Source organism: Thunnus albacares, chromosome 12 (genome assembly GCF_914725855.1).
Source record: "Thunnus albacares chromosome 12, fThuAlb1.1, whole genome shotgun sequence".
Classification (NCBI taxonomy): Eukaryota; Metazoa; Chordata; class Actinopteri; order Scombriformes; family Scombridae; genus Thunnus; species Thunnus albacares.
Window position 1 is genome coordinate 3,821,618 of NC_058117.1, and position 26,433 is coordinate 3,848,050.

At 38.8% G+C, this 26,433-nt stretch overlaps 3 protein-coding genes across 3 annotated transcripts; all 3 read left to right on the forward strand.

The window, feature by feature from the left end:
* The first annotated feature begins 956 nt into the window (after positions 1 to 956).
* LOC122993989 (serine/threonine-protein kinase pim-2-like) lies at positions 957 to 5,606 on the forward strand. Its single transcript, XM_044368476.1, has 8 exons — positions 957 to 1,190; positions 2,235 to 2,870; positions 3,081 to 3,175; positions 3,267 to 3,314; positions 3,556 to 3,777; positions 4,458 to 4,638; positions 4,767 to 4,940; positions 5,057 to 5,606. The coding sequence occupies exons 1-8, from the start codon at positions 1,109 to 1,111 to the stop codon at positions 5,167 to 5,169; spliced, it is 1,551 nt and encodes a 516-aa protein (XP_044224411.1). The 5' UTR covers positions 957 to 1,108; the 3' UTR covers positions 5,170 to 5,606.
* Positions 5,607 to 9,852: 4,246 nt separating this feature from the next.
* On the forward strand, positions 9,853 to 14,402 carry LOC122993342 (serine/threonine-protein kinase pim-2-like). The gene is made up of 8 exons (XM_044367428.1): positions 9,853 to 10,070; positions 11,114 to 11,665; positions 11,876 to 11,950; positions 12,018 to 12,109; positions 12,355 to 12,576; positions 13,254 to 13,434; positions 13,563 to 13,736; positions 13,853 to 14,402. Exons 1-8 carry the CDS (start codon positions 9,989 to 9,991, stop codon positions 13,963 to 13,965), a joined length of 1,491 nt encoding a protein of 496 aa, XP_044223363.1. The 5' UTR covers positions 9,853 to 9,988; the 3' UTR covers positions 13,966 to 14,402.
* A 5,785-nt stretch (positions 14,403 to 20,187) lies between these two features.
* LOC122993343 (serine/threonine-protein kinase pim-2-like) lies at positions 20,188 to 23,188 on the forward strand. The gene is made up of 7 exons (XM_044367429.1): positions 20,188 to 20,473; positions 20,684 to 20,778; positions 20,870 to 20,917; positions 21,159 to 21,380; positions 22,040 to 22,220; positions 22,349 to 22,522; positions 22,639 to 23,188. The coding sequence occupies exons 1-7, from the start codon at positions 20,188 to 20,190 to the stop codon at positions 22,749 to 22,751; spliced, it is 1,119 nt and encodes a 372-aa protein (XP_044223364.1). The 3' UTR covers positions 22,752 to 23,188.
* The last annotated feature ends 3,245 nt before the right edge of the window (positions 23,189 to 26,433 follow it).

The window sequence follows — 26,433 nt, forward strand, 5'->3', positions numbered from 1 at the left end:
CAAGAATTTCTTCCTAATTAAATCTGTTGTCCTGGTTATATATATATACTAAAGAGAGATGATTGCAGCCACTGTTACTGACTGGACTGTCTGGGGTAAAGGTCAGGAGGTCACTGAAATGCCTGGCTCTTATTAGAACAATACAGTAAGAAAGTAGGTATGTTTCTATTGGTTTTTATTTGCATGATTTCATGCACATAATTCAGATATTTGAAAAAACAAAACAAAACACTGGAATATTGAAAAAGGTTTGTACAGTTGGGTGAGGTGGAGAAGTTGCTTTTTGTATAGTACACAAAGCGTAAAGGCCTCCACTCTACCAGAAAGCCCCGAAAATAAAGACTAAATACAACATGTGCATCAGTGGTGTACCCAACAGCAATGTCCGCGGATCAAGGCCCTTGTTCAACATCACCATCCTCTTCCTCTCTATCACCATAGTGGTTGATAAAACAACTCACACATTAAAAAACACTAATCATCCATCCTAGGTGGGAAGCAGCAGTTACATGCCATGATGTATCAGATGATTAAGTGTGCAATCTTGTCACATCTGTTTGTTTATATTCACATAAAGGGACTTGATGGAAACAAAATCTACAATTGACACAATTTATTAAGCTTAAATTTTACAAATTCACTTTTTAAAACATTTTAAACTACTTCAGCTGTGAGTTGATAGTGTTAAATAAACACACATTACACAGAAAATGTGTTAAAAGGGCAAGAAAAGACAAATTAACAGCCCATTTCATTAACATGAAGGGATTTGCTCTCAGAATGATTATTATTTTGGTTTCTTGTGCAAAAGCAGAGATACACTAAATGTCTCTCCAGATGAGACTTTATTCCAAATATGAAGACCAGTGGTGAAGTGGGACTGTAGTTACTGTGGTAGGAGGGAACACACTCCACACAGGATGAAATTAGTCACCTGAACTCAAATAAAAATATGGAATTTTGCCAGCTGTTTGCCTTTGAACTTGTGATGTCACAGTCATGGCATCATTCCATTCCGAATGCAGTTAGTATGTTTTCATATTGAGAACAGAGCCACACTCTGATTAGTACACACTCTTCAGATCTCTGCAAGTGCTTGTATCGTCAAATGAGTCTCGTTCGAAACGTCAACGTCATGTCTTCTACGTCTACACAAAAGTTCATGACTCCAAGTTCTGGAAAAGATCGAGGTAAGTGTGAAGTTGTGGCAAAGAACTTGCAATCTCTACTGACATGAGATAATCCATATGATTTATCAGGTGCGGGTACCATTTCTGATTTAGTGCCTCGAGTTGTAGGTAAGAGTCCTGTTGTTGAGAGTTTTTTTAAATGCTGAAAACTTATTTGTGACGTACATCTGTGCTTTGACTTAATAGAAATTCAAAATTTGTAGTTAGTTCACAGACCTGAATATAATGATACAACTATCAAATAATAACTTTTAGTCCAAACAATATTCTGTATACAAGGCAATTCTGTCATGTAATGATCCAACATCTAGGTCCAGCTTTAGTGGAGGGTTTATAACACACTGCTGTTCAGAAAATAATGATATAAAGAGATGGGTTTTAAAACTAATTTTACAGAGATAAACAGTCCCTGCTTCTCATTAGTCTAATCAAAGCACCAGTAGAACTCCTATTGTAACTTATTTTCTCATCAACCAAACTATGTTTAAAATGACTGATGGTCTGATGATTGCTATGTTTTAAGTTTTCCTGCCTTTTATACACAGAGGAGGGAAAAAACACATTTTGGTAAAATGCACAGTATTGTGGTATATTAAATAGATTTTATTAAATTTGTCACAAATAATAAAATCAATACCCCTCTGACTTTATGCTGCTGCTGTTTTTACATTTATGTGACAGCTTTCAATTCTCATGAGTTGTGTTGAATGTGTTAAAAAATAATGCTAAGTCTGATCTAGACTTTGATGGAAAAGTGATTTGGGACTTATTCAAACATGAGACTGACAGTAAAACTTGCCCACACATGAACTTACAAGGTGCACGTCTGAGAAGGGTTGAAGTCTTGTATTTGCTTATTTACTTTGCTCTTCCCCTTATTATCAACACCTCATGTTCAGTACTGATATGATTATTCACCTCCATCACTTTAACTAGGTGCAAGTTCATTATATGTTTCTTATGTCAAAGTGCACAACCCCAACGGGTCATCATGCAAGCTTGTGCAGTACAGGAAGTTGTTCACACGGTTTTTCTCATTTGTAGAGAACAACATGAATTTCAATGTAAGGAAGAGAGGAAGGGAGGACAGTGATGTTGCACCTATGAAAAAGATCAAGGTTTGCAACATCACCCAGTCCACTATACCCTGCAACAAGGTGCAGGAGGGTGTCAATCCAAGGAAGAGGAGGGCTAGCCATGATGGAGAGATGCCCGGGAAAAAAATGAGGCCCAGTGAAGGGTCAGTGAAGAATTATACAAGACAGTGGGGCAAGAGAGAGGCCAGTGTTGATGCTGGGACATCTGCGAAAAGGATGAGGTGTAGCGACAGCACCAGCATCACTGTGTCCACTCCCACTGAATCTATCTCTACTGGATCCAGCATGAAGTCCAGCTCTACCGGATCCAGCATGAAGTCCAGCTCTACCGGATCCAGCATGAAGTCCAGCTCTACCGGATCCAGCATAAAGTCCAGCTCTACTGGATCCAGCATGAAGTCCATCTCTACTGGATCCAGCATGAAGTCCAGCTCTACTGAATCCATCACTACTGGATCCAGCTCCACTGCATCCAGCGCTACTGTCTCCAGTGAGAAAGTGATCATCAGCCATGTTTTTAACAACGTCTCACTGGAAGAGCAGAAAGTTTTTGAGCTGGCCTCCTCAGGGAGCACCAGCAGAGGTGGGCTGATAGTGTAAAAGAAAGTTAGAGAAAGATTAGTTTGTGTGCTGCTACTGCTGTGTAAGCTAAGTGAAGACACGCTGCCTGCACCTTCTACAAGAGATTACTTTTAGCCTGGCCTTTGTAGAGAGTGAAAGAATGAAATCAGGATTGTTTAGGAGAAGTGTTGGAAGGAAATAGTAAAATAAATCTCTCTGTGTTTGTGTGTAGCTGAATTTGAAGACAAGTATGTCCAGCAAGCACCGATCGGTCAGGGAGGCTTCGGTTCAGTATATGCTGGCTTCCGTAAAGAAGATTCTTTACCAGTAAGTCTTACAAACACGTTAATACACACATTATACCATCACCACAGCTTCAGAAAGTGCCAACCAAAAGACTTGTATTTCTGTCCTGCAGGTGGCTATCAAGCATGTACCCAGGGATATTGTGAGGCGCGAACGAGTGGTGAGTGATTTTATCTGATGTCAAACACAAACTGTTGAAATTCGAACTGTTACCTGAAAGTTGAACATTTCTTTCACAGCTCTAATGTGGATGAGCAAAACAGACAAGCCATCAGTTCTGCAGCTGCTTATATTTCAAACCTTTCTCTTTAAATTGACATTCATATGCAATCAATTTGGATTTGCAAAGATTACCTCAATTGAACCTCATTTACCACTCAACATACATTTGTTTTCTTTAGGTTTGCAATGGGAAGGTGTATTACATCATTCTGGAGGTGGCCCTCATGCTCAAGACTGCAGGTCTACCAGGATCAGATGGACAATCCGCTGCCATATCCCTTCTGGACTGGTACGCTCTTGAACATGAGCTAATCCTGGTTTTGGAAAGACCAGCTTACTCCCTGGACCTCCACAAGTACCTTCAAATCAATGGAGGCTCCTTGCCAGAACATGAGGCTAAGGTACTGAGGCTATGTGGAGGATGCTTCTGTGTATGTGTGTGTAGAAAAGCAGTTCTTGGCATCCTTTAGAGCAGAGCTTACCTGATGAGAAGGTCACTCTGGCTAAAACTGCAACCAAGGTCAACACTTGATTGAATTTCATTTGTCTTTTTCAGTAGAGTGTTTTAGGCTGCAGTCTAAAGCTTGATTGATTTGGTTCAAACCACAACTGAAAAGTTACATTTATCACATTTAGTGTGATCTTAACTGCACATCCAACTTCCTTGTGAAATAGGCAGTACTAGAGAGTGGTGATGTAGGGACTACTCATAGGGCTACTTGGTAAAATACTGTAGCTGGCATGATAACAGCTAACATGATAGCCAGCCAGGAATATGCTAGTGCCAGTCAGTCTCAATCATGGTTACAATAGCTCTCCACGCTAACAGGCTTGGTTGCTAATACAAGAGGTTCACAATAAATCACAATAAATATCTGTTTTATTCAAACAGATATTTATAACATTAACTCTCAATTCAGTTCTTCTGAAAGACTACTAACTTTAAAGTTTGAGGAACTGTTCTGAAAAATTTTGCCTCATGATGTTATTTTAGACACTTTTCCATCCTGTCAAGAATCTGGAGAAAATACTGCCTTACAGTCCCTCTCAACTACTGTATGTCTATGTCTCTCTATCTAAGATGATCCTGAGTCAGCTGGTGGATGCAGCCATTGACATGCATGCCAAGGGTGTCTTTCACCGGGACATCAAGTTAGAAAACACCTTGATTCAGCGTTCTCCAACTGGTGCCCCAAGAATCCGGCTGATTGATTTTGGCTGTGGCAGCTTCTCAACAGAGACATCTTACGATTCTTTCTGTGGTATGATATCCATTAGCCAATTTTTAAGAATAATAACTTTCATGTTTAAAGAAAGCTTAGCCCCCTTCTCATTCTCTCGCACTTTCTGCCTTTGTCTTCCTCCATTTCTCTGCTGCTGCCTGTTCTAGGTACCCGTGCATACGTCCCTCCAGAGTGGTTTGACTGTAACGCATACTGGGCTCATCCCACCACGGTTTGGCAGCTGGGCGCACTCTTCTATTCATTGCTGAATGGAAGAGAATATTTCACAACTGAAGACTTCATCCAGAACCACATTAGAATCAACAGTGCACTGTCCCGAGGTAAGACAAAGTTTTATATCAGACAGTATCTTCTTCTGTTGTTGTTTTTTCCTCTCACAGAGTACTGTACCTGCCCCCTTAAACCTTGATCTCCTGCTTTTGCTCTTACTTTTCAGACACCAAGATTTTGTTGTACATGTGTCTGGCCAGAGACTCAATGGAGCGTGCCACTCTGCAGGAGCTACAGTCCTTCCTTGCCTTCACACAACCCAGCCCTCCACCCATCTAAGCCCTCCTCTTCAATAAAAGGCCGTCAGGTTGGTTCCTCCCACCACCCCACATTCTCACAGTCGGGACAGCGCCACACACATACCCACATTGCAGGAAACAGTTAGCATTGAATAATACTCTGTGATGTCTGTTCTTTGCATACGATCCTGCCATCGTTTCTCTTCCTGCTGAGATGCACCGGAGTCCACCTGACCTCCATCACTGTCTGCTGTGTGCCCTGCTGCATCCTCGGAAATGGAACATTAATACTGGAGAGGAAACTGGAAAAAATACAGCAACAACAACAAAAATGGATCCTGTAGAACACCCAGCCGTCCATGTAGAGGGGATCTCTCCAATTTCCTACAAGCTCAGGATTTTTTCCTCGAGAGAGCTTGCGCTGGGTCAGGAACTATAGCTGATGTTCAATATACAAATAAATTGACCTTCATGTGATGCGGTGGTGTGAATTTTAAGTAAGGCTGTGTTAGAGCACTGTGAGCTTGTTTACCAGACATTTCTTGAGTAAAGAAAGAGCTTCAGAAATGTACTAAGCACAAGTCAGGCTAATTTAGGCTGTTAGATGATTTCTGTCAAACATGTTTAAAGCTATGATATATCTGGTTTATTGTATTCATGTAGAGACAGAAGTACATTGTTACCACTCACGGTTAAGCACATCTTGTGAAGAAACATTTCACACTTTTTTATTCCTTAAAGAATCTGCTGGAAGCTGTTTAAAACCTCAGCAAAAATGTAAGCAGCTATGATTTCACCAGCACAATAGGTATGATGACAGTAAATGATCATCTGAGAAATTCAAGTGAAAGAACATGTGAAAATAAAAACTTAACATGAAAACAAAATCCAAACAAAAAATAAAGTAAGTTAAATTGTGGAAACCTTCAGATGAGTATTTCAATGATGAAATACTGTTACTTAAATGTTAAAACAGATAAATTTCCAAAATATAAAACCTTAGAGCTGATAAAAAAAGTTCTGAAAGAGCTTCTCCAGGCTTTATAACTGGAAAAGACAGACAGAGACAAGTAATCTGTCAGCCTACACTGAACTGCCTCAAATGTATAATACAGTATGTGTAAAATTAATATAAATAGAGCTCCTAACATCAGTGTATTTGTACAATATGACTAGATGTACACCTTACGGATGAAAGGGTGCAAGATGATTTTCTTTGAGGTTCAAATTTAAATTGAGAGAGAATTTAAGCAGAGCTCCAGTGTGGACAGAGAGAACAGAACTATTAATAAAATATCATACACGTTATTTTTAATTCAGTGAATATAATAACTGTGTACATATAGTAGAAGCTTAACTTACCATAAATGTCATAAAACGCCATCATGCACCAGATTTACAGGCACTCTTAATTATCTTGTCACGTTCTGTAGTCTGTTACTTTTTTGGCTATTTTAAGATTTAGTCAGAAATCACATAAAAGTTGGCTGAACTGCACTCTCACTAATGACTGATAACAGGAAAGATTCAAGATGTCACACACACACACACACACACACACACACAATAAATCCATCCCTGTCCATCACATTTCATTCATTTATCCCTTACTGACAAGAGAAAAAGGCCCTATTTAAATACAATTTCAAAGCTGGGCCTGAATGGATATTGTTTGTTTATTAGTGTTGTTTCATGTATCACATAGCTGTAAACACACAGCCAGGAATAACTCAAAGGGTCAAGTTATGTGCAAACATGCAGACACAGAGAGAGAAACTATATTTGATCAGACTGATGCATACCACATAACCACAATGTCTCCAGGTAGACCTCCCTTGGATGTCACGCCCTTCTCTCCCCATGTTTCTGTTCTGCAATAAAGACAAAAATGCCCCAAATATTTCTTAAAAAAGAGAAAAAAACTTCAGGTAATAAACTATTAGAGCAAAGACAACAAGGACAAAAAAGATAAAGTAAAGTTTTTTAGGAAGGTAACTAGGCTGCTGTTTATCTGTGCCATGGTGAAAAATAACCGATATATTTGCTATAACTTATATATTATGTTATATAATATATGATATATAGCCAATAATTTACTCAAGTACTGTACTTATGAGCAATTTTGTAATTTACTTGGGTAATAGCTTCTTTTTTTGCTTTTTTTTGCTATACTTGTTCTGGAGTTATTAGCTGGTTTTCAGATTAACATTTTACACACAAAACATATGATCAGTTTAGAAAGTATGATTCTTTGTTATAGATGAAATTTCCCAACTGTATATAAAGTTGTAGTTGTTGTAGTTAAAAAGTTACTTTATTTCTCTGTAATAATAATCCAATAGTTTTGTAATTGAGTATTTTTACACTGTGGTACATTTACTCAAGTAAAAAACCTGCATACTCTGTCTGTTATGCATTTACAAATGCCCAACCCCAAAGACACCAAATATATTGTACTGCTGCAGAGGTTACACAACATTTTTTCAAAAATGAACCCAACTTCTTACATACAGTGCTGCTTGAAAGTTTGTGAAGCCTTTAGAATTTTCTGTTTTTCTGCATAAATATGACCTAAAACGTGATCAGATATTTACACAAGTCCTAAAACTAGATAAAGTGAACCCAATTAAACAAATGAGGTAAAAAAATAAACTTTTTCATTTATTTATTGAGGAAGATTATCCAATCTCACATAGTTGTGGGAGGCAAAAGTTTGTGAACCCTTGCTTTCAGTAACTGGTGTGACCCCCTTTTGCAGCAATAACTTCAACCAAACGTTTCCGGTAACTGTTTATCAGCCCTGCACATCAGCTTGGAGGAATTTTAGCCCATTCCTCCTTACAGAACAGTCTCAACTCAGGGATGTTGTGGGCTTCTTTGCATGAACTGCCTGCTTCAGGTCCTTCCACAGCATTTCTATAGGATTAGGGTCAGGACTTTGACTCGGTTATTCCAAAACATTATCTGTCTTCTGCTTTAACCATTCTTTGGTAGAGTGACTTGTGTGTTTAGAGTTGTTGTCTTACTGCATGACCCACTGTCTGTTGAGCTTCAGTTCACAGACAAATACCTTAACATTTTCCTACAGAATTGACTGGTACAACTCAGAACTCATAGCTCCTTCAATGATTGCAAGCTGTCCTGGTCCAGAGGCAGCAAAGCAGCCCAAACCATGATACTACCACCATCATGTTTCACAGATAGGATAAGGCTCTTATGCTGGAATGCAGTGTTTGCTCATTGCCAAACAGAACACTTCTCTCTCAAGCCAAAAAGTTCGATTTTGGTCTCATCCATCCACAGAACATTTTTCCAATCAGCTTCTGGCTTATCCATGTGATCTTGAGAGAACCGTAGACGGCAGCAATGTTCTTTTTGGAGAGAAGTGGTTTCTTTCCTTGCAACTCTGCCATGCACACCATTGATGTTCAATGTTCTCCTGATGGTGGACTCATGAACACTGACTGTAGCCACTGCAAGAGAGACCTTTAGTTTCCTAGATGTTACCTTGGGGTTTCTTGTGGCCTCCCAGAGTGTTACACGCCTGCTCTTGGTGTGATTTTTGCATCAATTTTAAATGAAAAGTTAAAATTGAAAGTTGAAGTTTTGATCTTAAACCCTTTAAAATGTAACAATGTCATAATTATTAAAACTATTAAGTTAATTAAAATGTTCATACTCAAATATAATTTGGATTCATTACTGTAAAGCCTTTGAATAAATTATTCATTTTCATGTCTGCATTCCTTTCATCAAGAATTTCTTCCTAATTAAATCTGTTGTCCTGGTTATATATATATACTAAAGAGAGATGATTGCAGCCACTGTTACTGACTGGACTGTCTGGGGTAAAGGTCAGGAGGTCACTGAAATGCCTGGCTCTTATTAGAACAATACAGTAAGAAAGTAGGTATGTTTCTATTGGTTTTTATTTGCATGATTTCATGCACATAACTCAGATATTTGAAAAAACAAAACAAAACACTGGAATACTGAAAAAGGTTTGTACAGTTGGGTGAGGTGGAGAAGTTGCTTTTTGTATAGTACACAAAGCGTAAAGGCCTCCACTCTACCAGAAAGCCCCGAAAATAAAGACTAAATACAACATGTGCATCAGTGGTGTACCCAACAGCAATGTCCGCGGATCAAGGCCCTTGTTCAACATCACCATCCTCTTCCTCTCTATCACCATAGTGGTTGATAAAACAACTCACACATTAAAAAACACTAATCATCCATCCTAGGTGGGAAGCAGCAGTTACATGCCATGATGTATCAGATGATTAAGTGTGCAATCTTGTCACATCTGTTTGTTTATATTCACATAAAGGGACTTGATGGAAACAAAATCTACAATTGACACAATTTATTAAGCTTAAATTTTACAAATTCACTTTTTAAAACATTTTAAACTACTTCAGCTGTGAGTTGATAGTGTTAAATAAACACACATTACACAGAAAATGTGTTAAAAGGGCAAGAAAAGACAAATTAACAGCCCATTTCATTAACATGAAGGGATTTGCTCTCAGAATGATTATTATTTTGGTTTCTTGTGCAAAAGCAGAGATACACTAAATGTCTCTCCAGATGAGACTTTATTCCAAATATGAAGACCAGTGGTGAAGTGGGACTGTAGTTACTGTGGTAGGAGGAAACACTCCACACAGGATGAAATTAGTCACCTGAACTCAAATAAAAATATGGAATTTTGCCAGCTGTTTGCCTTTGAACTTGTGATGTCACAGTCATGGCATCATTCCATTCCGAATGCAGTTAGTATGTTTTCATATTGAGAACAGAGCCACACTCTGATTAGTACACACTCTTCAGATCTCTGCAAGTGCTTGTATCGTCAAATGAGTCTCGTTCGAAACGTCAACGTCATGTCTTCTACGTCTACACAAAAGTTCATGACTCCAAGTTCTGGAAAAGATCGAGGTAAGTGTGAAGTTGTGGCAAAGAACTTGCAATCTCTACTGACATGAGATAATCCATATGATTTATCAGGTGCGGGTACCATTTCTGATTTAGTGCCTCGAGTTGTAGGTAAGAGTCCTGTTGTTGAGAGTTTTTTTTAATGCTGAAAACTTATTTGTGACGTACATCTGTGCTTTGACTTAATAGAAATTCAAAATTTGTAGTTAGTTCACAGACCTGAATATAATGATACAACTATCAAATAATAACTTTTAGTCCAAACAATATTCTGTATACAAGGCAATTCTGTCATGTAATGATCCAACATCTAGGTCCAGCTTTAGTGGAGGGTTTATAACACACTGCTGTTCAGAAAATAATGATATAAAGAGATGGGTTTTAAAACTAATTTTACAGAGATAAACAGTCCCTGCTTCTCATTAGTCTAATCAAAGCACCAGTAGAACTCCTATTGTAACTTATTTTCTCATCAACCAAACTATGTTTAAAATGACTGATGGTCTGATGATTGCTATGTTTTAAGTTTTCCTGCCTTTTATACACAGAGGAGGGAAAAACACATTTTGGTAAAATGCACAGTATTGTGGTATATTAAATAGATTTTATTAAATTTGTCACAAATAATAAAATCAATACCCCTCTGACTTTATGCTGCTGCTGTTTTTACATTTATGTGACAGCTTTCAATTCTCATGAGTTGTGTTGAATGTGTTAAAAAATAATGCTAAGTCTGATCTAGACTTTGATGGAAAAGTGATTTGGGACTTATTCAAACATGAGACTGACAGTAAAACTTGCCTACACATGAACTTACAAGGTGCACGTCTGAGAAGGGTTGAAGTCTTGTATTTGCTTATTTACTTTGCTCTTCCCCTTATTATCAACACTTCATGTTCAGTACTGATATGATTATTCACCTCCATCACTTTAACTAGGTGCAAGTTCATTATATGTTTCTTATGTCAAAGTGCACAACCCCAACGGGTCATCATGCAAGCTTGTGCAGTACAGGAAGTTGTTCACACGATTTTTCTCATTTGTAGAGAACAACATGAATTTCAATGTAAGGAAGAGAGAAAGGGAGGACAGTGATGTTGCACCTATGAAAAAGATCAAGGTTTGCAACATCACCCAGTCCACTGAACCCTGCAACAAGGTGCAGGAGGGTGTCAATCCAAGGAAGAGGAGGGCTAGCCATGATGGAGAGATGCCCGGGAAAAAAATGAGGCCCAGTGAAGGGTCAGTGAAGAATTATACAAGACAGTGGGGCAAGAGAGAGGCCAGTGTTGATGCTGGGACATCTGCGAAAAGGATGAGGTGTAGCGACAGCACCAGCATCACTGTGTCCACTCCCACTGAATCCATCTCTACTGGATCCAGCATGAAGTCCAGCTCTACTGGATCCAGCATGAAGTCCAGCTCTACCGGATCCAGCATGAAGTCCAGCTCTACCGGATCCAGCATGAAGTCCAGCTCTACTGGATCCAGCGCTACTGTCTCCAGTGAGAAAGTGATCATCAGCCATGTTTTTAACAACGTCTCACTGGAAGAGCAGAAAGTTTTTGAGCTGGCCTCCTCAGGGAGCACCAGCAGAGGTGGGCTGATAGTGTAAAAGAAAGTTAGAGAAAGATTAGTTTGTGTGCTGCTACTGCTGTGTAAGCTAAGTGAAGACACGCTGCCTGCACCTTCTACAAGAGATTACTTTTAGCCTGGCCTTTGTAGAGAGTGAAAGAATGAAATCAGGATTGGTTAGGAGAAGTGTTGGAAGTAAATAGTAAAATAAATCTCTCTGTGTTTGTGTGTAGCTGAATTTGAAGACAAGTATGTCCAGCAAGCACCGATCGGTCAGGGAGGCTTCGGTTCAGTATATGCTGGCTTTCGTAAAGAAGATTCTTTACCAGTAAGTCTTACAAACACGTTAATACACACATTATACCATCACCACAGCTTCAGAAAGTGCCAACCAAAAGACTTGTATTTCTGTCCTGCAGGTGGCTATCAAGCATGTACCCAGGGATATTGTGAGGCGCGAACGAGTGGTGAGTGATTTTATCTGATGTCAAACACAAACTGTTGAAATTCGAACTGTTACCTGAAAGTTGAACATTTCTTTCACAGCTCTAATGTGGATGAGCAAAACAGACAAGCCATCAGTTCTGCAGCTGCTTATATTTCAAACCTTTCTCTTTAAATTGACATTCATATGCAATCAATTTGGATTTGCAAAGATTACCTCAATTGAACTTTGTTTACCACTCAACATGTATACATTTGTTTTCTTTAGGTTTGCAATGGGAAGGTGTATTACATTATTCTGGAGGTGGCCCTCATGCTCAAGACTGCAGGTCTACCAGGATCAGATGGACAATCCGCTGCCATATCCCTTCTGGACTGGTACGCTCTTGAACATGAGCTAATCCTGGTTTTGGAAAGACCAGCTTACTCCCTGGACCTCCACAAGTACCTTCAAATCAACGGAGGCTCCTTGCCGGAACATGAGGCTAAGGTACTGAGGCTATGTGGAGGATGCTTCTGTGTATGTGTGTGTAGAAAAGCAGTTCTTGGCATCCTTTAGAGCAGAGCTTACCTGATGAGAAGGTCACTCTGGCTAAAACTGCAACCAAGGTCAACACTTGATTGAATTTCATTTGTCTTTTTCAGTAGAGTGTTTTAGGCTGCAGTCTAAAGCTTGATTGATTTGGTTCAAACCACAACTGAAAAGTTACATTTATCACATTTAGTGTGATCTTAACTGCACATCCAACTTCCTTGTGAAATAGGCAGTACTAGAGAGTGGTGATGTAGGGACTACTCATAGGGCTACTTGGTAAAATACTGTAGCTGGCATGATAACAGCTAACATGATAGCCAGCCAGGAATATGCTAGTGCCAGTCAGTCTCAATCATGGTTACAATAGCTCTGCGCTAACAGGCTTGGCTGCTAATACAAGAGGTTCACACATTTTATTCAAACAGATATTTATAACATTAACTCTCAATTCAGTTCTTCTGAAAGACAACTGAGACTGACAGTTCAGCAGTGTTTAAAGTTTGAGGAACTGTTTTGAAAAATTTTGCCTCATGATGTTATTTTAGACACTTTTCCATCCTGTCAAGAATCTGGAGAAAATACTGCCTTACAGTCCCTCTCAACTACTGTATGTCTATGTCTCTCTATCTAAGATGATCCTGAGTCAGCTGGTGGATGCAGCCATCGACATGCACGCCAAGGGTGTCTTTCACCGGGACATCAAGTTAGAAAACACCCTGATTCAGCGTTCTCCAACTGGTGCCCCAAGAATCCGGCTGATTGATTTTGGCTGTGGCAGCTTCTCAACAGAGACATCTTACGATTCTTTCTGTGGTATGATATCCATTAGCCAATTTTTAAGAATAATAACTTTCATGTTTAAAGAAAGCTTAGCCCCCTTCTCATTCTCTCGCACTTTCTGCCTTTGTCTTCCTCCATTTCTCTGCTGCTGCCTGTTCTAGGTACCCGTGCATACGTCCCTCCAGAGTGGTTTGACTGTAACGCATACTGGGCTCATCCCACCACGGTTTGGCAGCTGGGCGCACTCTTCTATTCATTGCTGAATGGAAGAGAATATTTCACAACTGAAGACTTCATCCAGAACCACATTAGAATCAACAGTGCACTGTCCCGAGGTAAGACACAGTTTTATATCAGACAGTATCTTCTTCTGTTGTTGTTTTTTCCTCTCACAGAGTACTGTACCTGCCCCTTTAAACCTTGATCTCCTGCTTTTGCTCTTACTTTTCAGACACCAAGATTTTGTTGTACATGTGTCTGGCCAGAGACTCAATGGAGCGTGCCACTCTGCAGGAGCTACAGTCCTTCCTTGCCTTCACACAACCCAGCCCTCCACCCATCTAAGCCCTCCTCTTCAATAAAAGGCCGTCAGGTTGGTTCCTCCCACCACCCCACATTCTCACAGTCGGGACAGCGCCACACACATATCCACATTGCAGGAAACAGTTAGCATTGAATAATACTCTGTCATGTCTGTTCTTTGCATACAATCCTGCCATCGTTTCTCTTCCTGCTGAGATGCGCCGGAGTCCACCTGACCTCCATCACTGTCTGCTGTGTGCCCTGCTGCATCCTCGGAAATGGAACATTAATACTGGAGAGGAAACTGGAAAAAATACAGCAACAACAACAAAAATGGATCCTGTAGAACACCCAGCCGTCCATGTAGAGGGGATCTCTCCAATTTCCTACAAGCTCAGGATTTTTTCCTCGAGAGAGCTTGCGCTGGGTCAGGAACTATAGCTGATGTTCAATATACAAATAAATTGACCTTCATGTGATGCGGTGGTGTGAATTTTAAGTAAGGCTGTGTTAGAGCACTGTGAGCTTGTTTACCAGACATTTCTTGAGTAAAGAAAGAGCTTCAGAAATGTACTAAGCACAAGTCAGGCTAATTTAGGCTGTTAGATGATTTCTGTCAAACATGTTTAAAGCTATGATATATCTGGTTTATTGTATTCATGTAGAGACAGAAGTACATTGTTACCACTCACGGTTAAGCACATCTTGTGAAGAAACATTTCACACTTTTTTATTCCTTAAAGAATCTGCTGGAAGCTGTTTAAAACCTCAGCAAAAATGTAAGCAGCTATGATTTCACCAGCACAATAGGTATGACGACAGTAAATGATCATCTGAGAAATTCAACTGAAAGAACATGTGAAAATAAAAACTTAACATGAAAACAAAATCCAAACAAAAAATAAAGTAAGTTAAATTGTGGAAACCTTCAGATGAGTATTTCAATGATGAAATACTGTTACTTAAATGTTAAAACAGATAAATTTCCAAAATATAAAACCTTAGAGCTGATAAAAAAAGTTCTGAAAGAGCTTCTCCAGGCTTTATAACTGGAAAAGACAGACAGAGACAAGTAATCTGTCAGCCTACACTGAACTGCCTCAAATGTATAATACAGTATGTGTAAAATTAATATAAATAGAGCTCCTAACATCAGTGTATTTGTACAATATGACTAGATGTACACCTTACGGATGAAAGGGTGCAAGATGATTTTCTTTGAGGTTCAAATTTAAATTGAGAGAGAATTTAAGCAGAGCTCCAGTGTGGACAGAGAGAACAGAACTATTAATAAAATATCATACACGTTATTTTTAATTTAGTGAATATAATAACTGTGTACATACAGTAGATGCTTAACTTACCATAAATGTCATAAAACGCCATCATGCACCAGATTTACAGGCTATCTTGTCACGTTCTGTAGTCTGTTACTTTTTTGGCTATTTTAAGATTTAGTCAGAAATCACATAAAAGTTGGCTGAACTGCACTCTCACTAATGACTGATAACAGGAAAGATTCAAGGTGTCACACACACACACACACACACACACACACAATAAATCCATCCCTGTCCATCACATTTCATTCATTTATCCATTACTGACAAGAGAAAAAGGCCCTATTTAAATACAATTTCAAAGCTGGGCCTGAATGGATATTGTTTGTTTATTAGTGTTGTTTCATGTATCACATAGCTGTAAACACACAGCCAGGAATAACTCAAAGGGTCAAGTTATGTGCAAACATGCAGACACAGAGAGAGAAACTATATTTGATCAGACTGATGCATACCACATAACCACAATGTCTCCAGGTAGACCTCCCTTGGATGTCACGCCCTTCTCTCCCCATGTTTCTGTTCTGCAATAAAGACAAAAATGCCCCAAATATTTCTTAAAAAAGAGAAAAAAACTTCAGGTAATAAACTATTAGAGCAAAGACAACAAGGACAAAAAAGATAAAGTAAAGTTTTTTAGGAAGGTAACTAGGCTGCTGTTTATCTGTGCCATGGTGAAAAATAACCGATATATTTGCTATAACTTATATATTATGTTATATAATATATGATATATAGCCAATAATTTACTCAAGTACTGTACTTATGAGCAATTTTGTAATTTACTTGGGTAATAGCTTCTTTTTTTGCTTTTTTTTGCTATACTTGTTCTGGAGTTATTAGCTGGTTTTCAGATTAACATTTTACACACAAAACATATGATCAGTTTAGAAAGTATGATTCTTTGTTATAGATGAAATTTCCCAACTGTATATAAAGTTGTAGTTGTTGTAGTTAAAAAGTTGCTTTATTTCTCTGTAATAATAATCCAATAGTTTTGTAATTGAGTATTTTTACACTGTGGTACATTTACTCAAGTAAAAAACCTGCATACTCTGTCTGTTATGCATTTACAAATGCCCAACCCCAAAGACACCAAATATATTGTACTGCTGCAGAGGTTACACAACATTTTTTCAAAAATGAACCCAACTTCTTACATACAGTGCTGCTTGAAAGTTTGTGAAGCCTTTAGAATTTTCTGTTTTTCTGCATAAATATGACCTAAAACGTGATCAGATATTTACACAAGTCCTAAAACTAGATAAAGTGAACCCAATTAAACAAATGAGGTAAAAAAATAAACTTTTTCATTTATTTATTGAGGAAGATTATCCAATCTCACATAGTTGTGGGAGGCAAAAGTTTGTGAACCCTTGCTTTCAGTAACTGGTGTGACCCCCTTTTGCAGCAATAACTTCAACCAAACGTTTCCGGTAACTGTTTATCAGCCCTGCACATCAGCTTGGAGGAATTTTAGCCCATTCCTCCTTACAGAACAGTCTCAACTCAGGGATGTTGTGGGCTTCTTTGCATGAACTGCCTGCTTCAGGTCCTTCCACAGCATTTCTATAGGATTAGGGTCAGGACTTTGACTCGGCTATTCCAAAACATTATCTGTCTTCTGCTTTAACCATTCTTTGGTAGAGTGACTTGTGTGTTTAGAGTTGTTGTCTTACTGCATGACCCACTGTCTGTTGAGCCTCAGTTCACAGACAAATACCTTAACATTTTCCTATAGAATTGACTGGTACAACTCAGAACTCATAGCTCCTTCAATGATTGCAAGCTGTCCTGGTCCAGAGGCAGCAAAGCAGCCCAAACTATGATACTACCACCATCATGTTTCACAGATAGGATAAGGCTCTTATGCTGGAATGCAGTGTTTGCTCATTGCCAAACAGAACACTTCTCTCTCAAGCCAAAAAGTTTGATTTTGGTCTCATCCATCCACAGAACATTTTTCCAATCAGCTTCTGGCTTATCCATGTGATCTTGAGAGAACCGTAGACGGCAGCAATGTTCTTTTTGGAGAGAAGTGGTTTCTTTCCTTGCAACTCTGCCATGCACACCATTGATGTTCAATGTTCTCCTGATGGTGGACTCATGAACACTGACTGTAGCCACTGCAAGAGAGACCTTTAGTTTCCTAGATGTTACCTTGGGGTTTCTTGTGGCCTCCCAGAGTGTTACACGCCTGCTCTTGGTGTGATTTTTGCATCAATTTTAAATGAAAAGTTAAAATTGAAAGTTGAAGTTTTGATCTTAAACCCTTTAAAATGTAACAATGTCATAATTATTAAAACTATTAAGTTAATTAAAATGTTCATACTCAAATATAATTTGGATTCATTACTGTAAAGCCTTTGAATAAATTATTCATTTTCATGTCTGCATTCCTTTCATTAAGAATTTCTTCCTAATTAAATCTGTTGTCCTGGTTAGATATATATATATATATGTATATATATATACTAAAGAGAAGTGATTGCAGCCATTGTTACTGACTGGACTGTCTGGGGTAAAGGTCAGGAGGTCACTGAAATGCCTGGCTCTTAGAACAATACAGTAAGAAAGTAGGTATGTTTCTATTGGTTTTTATTTGCATGATTTCATGCACATAACTCAGATATTTGAAAAAACAAAACAAAATGCTGGAATATTGAAAAAGGTTTGTACAGTTGGGTGAGGTGGAGAAGTTGCTTTTTGTATAGTACACAAAGCGTAAAGGCCTCCACTCTACCAGAAAGCCCCGAAAATAAAGACTAAATACAACATGTGCATCAGTGGTGTACCCAACAGCAATGTCCGCGGATCAAGGCCCTTGTTCAACATCACCATCCTCTTCCTCTCTATCACCATAGTGGTTGATAAAACAACTCACACATTAAAAAACACTAATCATCCATCCTAGGTGGGAAGCAGCAGTTACATGCCATGATGTATCAGATGATTAAGTGTGCAATCTTGTCACATCTGTTTGTTTATATTCACATAAAGGGACTTGATGGAAACAAAATCTACAATTGACACAATTTATTAAGCTTAAATTTTACAAATTCACTTTTTAAAACATTTTAAACTACTTCAGCTGTGAGTTGATAGTGTTAAATAAACACACATTACACAGAAAATGTGTTAAAAGGGCAAGAAAAGACAAATTAACAGCCCATTTCATTAACATGAAGGGATTTGCTCTCAGAATGATTATTATTTTGGTTTCTTGTGCAAAAGCAGAGATACACTAAATGTCTCTCCAGATGAGACTTTATTCCAAATATGAAGACCAGTGGTGAAGTGGGACTGTAGTTACTGTGGTAGGAGGGAACACACTCCACACAGGATGAAATTAGTCACCTGAACTCAAATAAAAATATGGAATTTTGCCAGCTGTTTGCCTTTGAACTTGTGATGTCACAGTCATGGCATCATTCCATTCCGAATGCAGTTAGTATGTTTTCATATTGAGAACAGAGCCACACTCTGATTAGTACACACTCTTCAGATCTCTGCAAGTGCTTGTATCGTCAAATGAGTCTCGTTCGAAACGTCAACGTCATGTCTTCTACGTCTACACAAAAGTTCATGACTCCAAGTTCTGGAAAAGATCGAGGTAAGTGTGAAGTTGTGGCAAAGAACTTGCAATCTCTACTGACATGAGATAATCCATATGATTTATCAGGTGTGGGTACCATTTCTGATTTAGTGCCTCAAGTTGTAGGTAAGAGTCCTGTTGTTGAGAGTTTTTTTAAATGCTGAAAACTTATTTGTGACGTACATCTGTGCTTTGACTTAATAGAAATTCAAAATTTGTAGTTAGTTTACAGACCTGAATATAATGATACAACTATCAAATAATAACTTTTAGTCCAAACAATATTCTGTATACAAGGCAATTCTGTCATGTAATGATCCAACATCTAGGTCCAGCTTTAGTGGAGGGTTTATAACACACTGCTGTTCAGAAAATAATGATATAAAGAGATGGGTTTTAAAACTAATTTTACAGAGATAAACAGTCCCTGCTTCTCATTAGTCTAATCAAAGCACCAGTAGAACTCCTATTGTAACTTATTTTCTCATCAACCAAACTATGTTTAAAATGACTGATGGTCTGATGATTGCTATGTTTTAAGTTTTCCTGCCTTTTATACACAGAGGAGGGAAAAACACATTTTGGTAAAATGCACAGTATTGTGGTATATTAAATAGATTTTATTAAATTTGTCACAAATAATAAAATCAATACCCCTCTGACTTTATGCTGCTGCTGTTTTTACATTTATGTGACAGCTTTCAATTCTCATGAGTTGTGTTGAATGTGTTAAAAAATAATGCTAAGTCTGATCTAGACTTTGATGGAAAAGTGATTTGGGACTCAAACATGAGACTGACAGTAAAACTTGCCCACACATGAACTTACAAGGTGCACATCTGAGAAGGGTTGAAGTCTTTGCTTATTTGCTTATTTACTTTGCTCTTCCCCTTATTATCAACACCTCATGTTCAGTACTGATATGATTATTCACCTCCATCACTTTAACTAGGTGCAAGTTCATTATATGTTTCTTATGTCAAAGTGCACAACCCCAACGGGTCATCATGCAAGCTTGTGCAGTACAGGAAGTTGTTCACACGGTTTTTCTCATTTGTAGAGAACAACATGAATTTCAATGTAAGGAAGAGAGAAAGGGAGGACAGTGATGTTGCACCTATGAAAAAGATCAAGGTTTGCAACATCACCCAGTCCACTGAACCCTGCAACAAGGTGCAGGAGGGTGTCAATCCAAGGAAGAGGAGGGCCAGCCATGATGGAGAGATGCCCGGGAAAAAAATGAGGCCCAGTGAAGGGTCAGTGAAGAATTATACAAGACAGTGGGGCAAGAGAGAGGCCAGTGTTGATGCTGGGACATCTGCGAAAAGGATGAGGTGTAGCGACAGCACCAGCATCACTGTGTCCACTCCCACCGAATCTATCTCTACTGGATCCAGCATGAAGTCCAGCTCTACCGGATCCAGCATGAAGTCCAGCTCTACCGGATCCAGCATGAAGTCCAGCTCTACTGGATCCAGCACTACTGGATCCAGCTCCACTGCATCCAGCGCTACTGTCTCCAGTGAGAAAGTGATCATCAGCCATGTTTTTAACAACGTCTCACTGGAAGAGCAGAAAGTTTTTGAGCTGGCCTCCTCAGGGAGCACCAGCAGAGGTGGGCTGATAGTGTAAAAGAAAGTTAGAGAAAGATTAGTTTGTGTGCTGCTACTGCTGTGTAAGCTAAGTGAAGACACGCTGCCTGCACCTTCTACAAGAGATTACTTTTAGCCTGGCCTTTGTAGAGAGTGAAAGAATGAAATCAGGATTGTTTAGGAGAAGTGTTGGAAGGAAATAGTAAAATAAATCTCTCTGTGTTTGTGTGTAGCTGAATTTGAAGACAAGTATGTCCAGCAAGCACCGATCGGTCAGGGAGGCTTCGGTTCAGTATATGCTGGCTTCCGTAAAGAAGATTCTTTACCAGTAAGTCTTACAAACACGTTAATACACACATTATACCATCACCACAGCTTCAGAAAGTGTCAACCAAAAGACTTGTATTTCTGTCCTGCAGGTGGCTATCAAGCATGTACCCAGGGATATTGTGAGGCGCGAACGAGTGGTGAGTGATTTTATCTGATGTCAAACACAAACTGTTGAAATTCGAACTGTTACCTGAAAGTTGAACATTTCTTTCACAGCTCTAATGTGGATGAGCAAAACAGACAAGCCATCAGTTCTGCGGCTGCTTATATTTCAAACCTTTCTCTTTAAATTGACATTCATATGCAATCAATTTCGATTTGCAAAGATTACCTCAATTGAACCTCATTTACCACTCAACATACATTTGTTTTCTTTAGGTTTGCAATGGGAAGGTGTATTACATCATTCTGGAGGTGGCCCTCATGCTCAAGACTGCAGGTCTACCAGGATCAGATGGACAATCCGCTGCCATATCCCTTCTGGACTGGTACGCTCTTGAACATGAGCTAATCCTGGTTTTGGAAAGACCAGCTTACTCCCTGGACCTCCACAAGTACCTTCAAATCAACGGAGGCTCCTTGCCGGAACATGAGGCTAAGGTACTGAGGCTATGTGGAGGATGCTTCTGTCTATGTGTGTGTAGAAAATCAGTTCTTGGCATCCTTTAGAGCAGAGCTTACCTGATGAGAAGGTCACTCTGGCTAAAACTGCAACCAAGGTCAACACTTGAATTTCATTTGTCTTTTTCAGTAGAGTGTTTTAGGCTGCAGTCTAAAGCTTGATTGATTTGGTTCAAACCACAACTGAAAAGTTACATTTATCACATTTAGTGTGATCTTAACTGCACATCCAACTTCCTTGTGAAATAGGCAGTACTTGGTGATGGAGTGGTGATGTAGGGACTACTCATAGGGCTACTTGGTAAAATACTGTAGCTGGCATGATAACAGCTAACATGATAGCCAGCCAGGAATATGCTAGTGCCAGTCAGTCTCAATCATGGTTACAATAGCTGTCCGCGCTAACAGGCTTGGTTGCTAATACAAGAAGTTCACACATTTTATTCAAACAGATATTTATAACATTAACTCTCAATTCAGTTCTTCTGAAAGACAACTAACTTTAAAGTTTGAGGAACTGTTCTGAAAAATTTTGCCTCATGATGTTATTTTAGACACTTTTCCACCCCGCCAAGAATCTGGAGAAAATACTGCCTTACAGTCCCTCTCAACATACTGTCTATGTCTCTCTATCTCAGATGATCCTGAGTCAGCTGGTGGATGCAGCCATCGACATGCACGCCAAGGGTGTCTTTCACCGGGACATCAAGTTAGAAAACACCCTGATTCAGCGTTCTCCAACTGGTGCCCCAAGAATCCGGCTGATTGATTTTGGCTGTGGCAGCTTCTCAACAGAGACATCTTACGATTCTTTCTGTGGTATGATATCCATTAGCCAATTTTTAAGAATAATAACTTTCATGTTTAAAGAAAGCTTAGCCCCCTTCTCATTCTCTCGCACTTTCTGCCTTTGTCTTCCTCCATTTCTCTGCTGCTGCCTGTTCTAGGTACCCGTGCATACGTCCCTCCAGAGTGGTTTGACTGTAACGCATACTGGGCTCATCCCACCACGGTTTGGCAGCTGGGTGCACTCTTCTATTCATTGCTGAATGGAAGAGAATATTTCACAACTGAAGACTTCATCCAGAACCACATTAGAATCAACAGTGCACTGTCCCGAGGTAAGACACAGTTTTATATCAGACAGTATCTTCTTCTGTTGTTGTTTTTTCCTCTCACAGAGTACTGTACCTGCCCCCTTAAACCTTGATCTCCTGCTTTTGCTCTTACTTTTCAGACACCAAGATTTTGTTGTACATGTGTCTGGCCAGAGACTCAATGGAGCGTGCCACTCTGCAGGAGCTACAGTCCTTCCTTGCCTTCACACAACCCAGCCCTCCACCCATCTAAACCCTCCTCTTCAATAAAAGGCCGTCAGGTTGGTTCCTCCCACCACCCCACATTCTCACAGTCGGGACAGCGCCACACACATACCCACATTGCAGGAAACAGTTAGCATTGAATAATACTCTGTGATGTCTGTTCTTTGCATACGATCCTGCCATCGTTTCTCTTCCTGCTGAGATGCACCGGAGTCCACCTGACCTCCATCACTGTCTGCTGTGTGCCCTGCTGCATCCTCGGAAATGGAACATTAATACTGGAGAGGAAACTGGAAAAAATACAGCAACAACAACAAAAATGGATCCTGTAGAACACCCAGCCGTCCATGTAGAGGGGATCTCTCCAATTTCCTACAAGCTCAGGATTTTTTCCTCGAGAGAGCTTGCGCTGGGTCAGGAACTATAGCTGATGTTCAATATACAAATAAATTGACCTTCATGTGATGCGGTGGTGTGAATTTTAAGTAAGGCTGTGTTAGAGCACTGTGAGCTTGTTTACCAGACATTTCTTGAGTAAAGAAAGAGCTTCAGAAATGTACTAAGCACAAGTCAGGCTAATTTAGGCTGTTAGATGATTTCTGTCAAACATGTTTAAAGCTATGATATATCTGGTTTATTGTATTCATGTAGAGACAGAAGTACATTGTTACCACTCACGGTTAAGCACATCTTGTGAAGAAACATTTCACACTTTTTTATTCCTTAAAGAATCTGCTGGAAGCTGTTTAAAACCTCAGCAAAAATGTAAGCAGCTATGATTTCACCAGCACAATAGGTATGACGACAGTAAATGATCATCTGAGAAATTCAACTGAAAGAACATGTGAAAATAAAAACTTAACATGAAAACAAAATCCAAACAAAAAATAAAGTAAGTTAAATTGTGGAAACCTTCAGATGAGTATTTCAATGATGAAATACTGTTACTTAAATGTTAAAACAGATAAATTTCCAAAATATAAAACCTTAGAGCTGATAAAAAAGTTCTGAAAGAGCTTCTCCAGGCTTTATAACTGGAAAAGACAGACAGAGACAAGTAATCTGTCAGCCTACACTGAACTGCCTCAAATGTATAATACAGTATGTGTAAAATTAATATAAATAGAGCTCCTAACATCAGTGTATTTGTACAATATGACTAGATGTACACCTTACGGATGAAAGGGTACAAGATGATTTTCTTTGAGGTTCAAATTTAAATTGAGAGAGAATTTAAGCAGAGCTCCAGTGTGGACAGAGAGAACAGAACTATTAATAAAATATCATACACGTTATTTTTAATTTAGTGAATATAATAACTGTGTACATACAGTAGATGCTTAACTTACCATAAATGTCATAAAACGCCATCATGCACCAGATTTACAGGCACTCTTAATTATCTTGTCACGTTCTGTAGTCTGTTATTTTTTTTGGCTATTTTAAGATTTAGTCAGAAATCACATAAAAGTTGGCTGAACTGCACTCTCACTAATGACTGATAACAGGAAAGATTCAAGATGTCACAGCCACACACACACACACACACACACACACATACACACACACACACACACACACAATAAATCCATCCCTGTCCATCACATTTCATTCATTTATCCATTACTGACAAGAGAAAAAGGCCCTATTTAAATACAATTTCAAAGCTGGGCCTGAATGGATATTGTTTGTTTATTAGTGTTGTTTCATGTATCACATAGCTGTAAACACACAGCCAGGAATAACTCAAAGGGTCAAGTTATGTGCAAACATGCAGACACAGAGAGAGAAACTATATTTGATCAGACTGATGCATACCACATAACCACAATGTCTCCAGGTAGACCTCCCTTGGATGTCACGCCCTTCTCTCCCCATGTTTCTGTTCTGCAATAAAGACAAAAATGCCCCAAATATTTCTTAAAAAAGAGAAAAAAACTTCAGGTAATAAACTATTAGAGCAAAGACAACAAGGACAAAAAAGATAAAGTAAAGTTTTTTAGGAAGGTAACTAGGCTACTGTTTATCTGTGCCATGGTGAGAAATAACCGATATATTTGCTATAACTTATATATTATGTTATATAATATATGATATATAGCCAATAATTTACTCAAGTACTGTACTTATGAGCAATTTTGTAATTTACTTGGGTAATAGCTTCTTTTTTTGCTTTTTTTTGCTATACTTGTTCTGGAGTTATTAGCTGGTTTTCAGATTAACATTTTACACACAAAACATATGATCAGTTTAGAAAGTATGATTCTTTGTTATAGATGAAATTTCCCAACTGTATATAAAGTTGTAGTTGTTGTAGTTAAAAAGTTGCTTTATTTCTCTGTAATAATAATCCAATAGTTTTGTAATTGAGTATTTTTACACTGTGGTACATTTACTCAAGTAAAAAACCTGCATACTCTGTCTGTTATGCATTTACAAATGCCCAACCCCAAAGACACCAAATATATTGTACTGCTGCAGAGGTTACACAACATTTTTTCAAAAATGAACCCAACTTCTTACATACAGTGCTGCTTGAAAGTTTGTGAAGCCTTTAGAATTTTCTGTTTTTCTGCATAAATATGACCTAAAACGTGATCAGATATTTACAGTATTTAAGTCCTAAAACTAGATAAAGTGAACCCAATTAAACAAATGAGGTAAAAAAATAAACTTTTTCATTTATTTATTGAGGAAGATTATCCAATCTCACATATTTGTGTTGGCATCAGATGCAGTTCCTATGTGATCCACCAGAGGTCAGTGTGAGCCAAGTCCTCACCAGTCTGCACAGTAGGAAACCTCAAATTCAGAATAATATTCTACAGAATTAATTATTAAAAGGATTATAGGAGTATTGTAGTGAAAACACAGAGACAAAAAGTCCTCAGAAACTTTCTTTATAGCACCTAAATCCCTTAGAAAACACTATACTCACTCATGCTCAGAAGGAGAGTCACTGTGAAATGAGATCACATATATGACAGTGTGTTTGTTTGTCTGTGTCTTTCTATTGTTATCAGTCAGGGTCATCTCTAAATGTTTCATAACTGAGCCTGTATTACATGAAACACACACACACGCACACACACACACTCACACACAGACATGTTTCCACTACCTCAGAGGACATTACATTGACTTACATTCATTCCTGGGGACTTATTCTAACCTTAACCATAACCACTACATGCCTAACCCTAACCCTAACCCTAACCTTACCATAACTCTAAAGTTACCTTTAGAAAAGCTAGTCTTAACTTTAAACCAAGTCTTCACCCTAAATTGAATGATTTACATTAAAGGGACTTGCTTTTTGTCCCCATCAGGGAGGCGAGTCCCCACAACATGGGGACAACACACACGCACACACACAGTGTATGAGAGGAGAATAAAGGAAGATAGAGTTACAGTGAGGGTGACTGTATCCAGGATGAGATCATCAGACAACTGTTGCCTCATACAGATGGTGGATGGAGCTTTAAGCCAGGTGCTGCTCGATTGAACTCTGCAGGAGGTGCTCAACTGATATAACAACAATCATGTTGGAAGTCCTCAGCCCTGTAGACTGTTCAGTTACCTGACTTACCTGTTTGAACACAGACACAGTTTATTCATCGTCTTTGTCTGAGAACTGATCATTTCAGCACTGACTCATCTGACTCAATGTGTTTAGATAATATCAGCTTGTCATGGACCTTCATTCTTGA

Bases quoted from the DNA above. Each gene is read 5' to 3' on its own strand.
- LOC122993343 (XM_044367429.1), top strand. From the start codon at position 20,188: ATGAGGTGTAGCGACAGCACCAGCATCACTGTGTCCACTCCCACCGAA. The intron at 20,918-21,158 runs GTGAGTGATTTT...TGTTTTCTTTAG, and splicing joins TTGTGAGGCGCGAACGAGTG to GTTTGCAATGGGAAGGTGTA. The intron at 22,523-22,638 runs GTAAGACACAGT...CTTACTTTTCAG, and splicing joins CAACAGTGCACTGTCCCGAG to ACACCAAGATTTTGTTGTAC.
- LOC122993989 (XM_044368476.1), top strand. From the start codon at position 1,109: ATGAGTCTCGTTCGAAACGTCAACGTCATGTCTTCTACGTCTACACAA. The intron at 4,639-4,766 runs GTATGATATCCA...TGCCTGTTCTAG, and splicing joins ATCTTACGATTCTTTCTGTG to GTACCCGTGCATACGTCCCT. The intron at 4,941-5,056 runs GTAAGACAAAGT...CTTACTTTTCAG, and splicing joins CAACAGTGCACTGTCCCGAG to ACACCAAGATTTTGTTGTAC.
- LOC122993342 (XM_044367428.1), top strand. From the start codon at position 9,989: ATGAGTCTCGTTCGAAACGTCAACGTCATGTCTTCTACGTCTACACAA. The intron at 10,071-11,113 runs GTAAGTGTGAAG...TCTCATTTGTAG, and splicing joins AAGTTCTGGAAAAGATCGAG to AGAACAACATGAATTTCAAT. The intron at 11,666-11,875 runs GTGGGCTGATAG...GTTTGTGTGTAG, and splicing joins CTCAGGGAGCACCAGCAGAG to CTGAATTTGAAGACAAGTAT.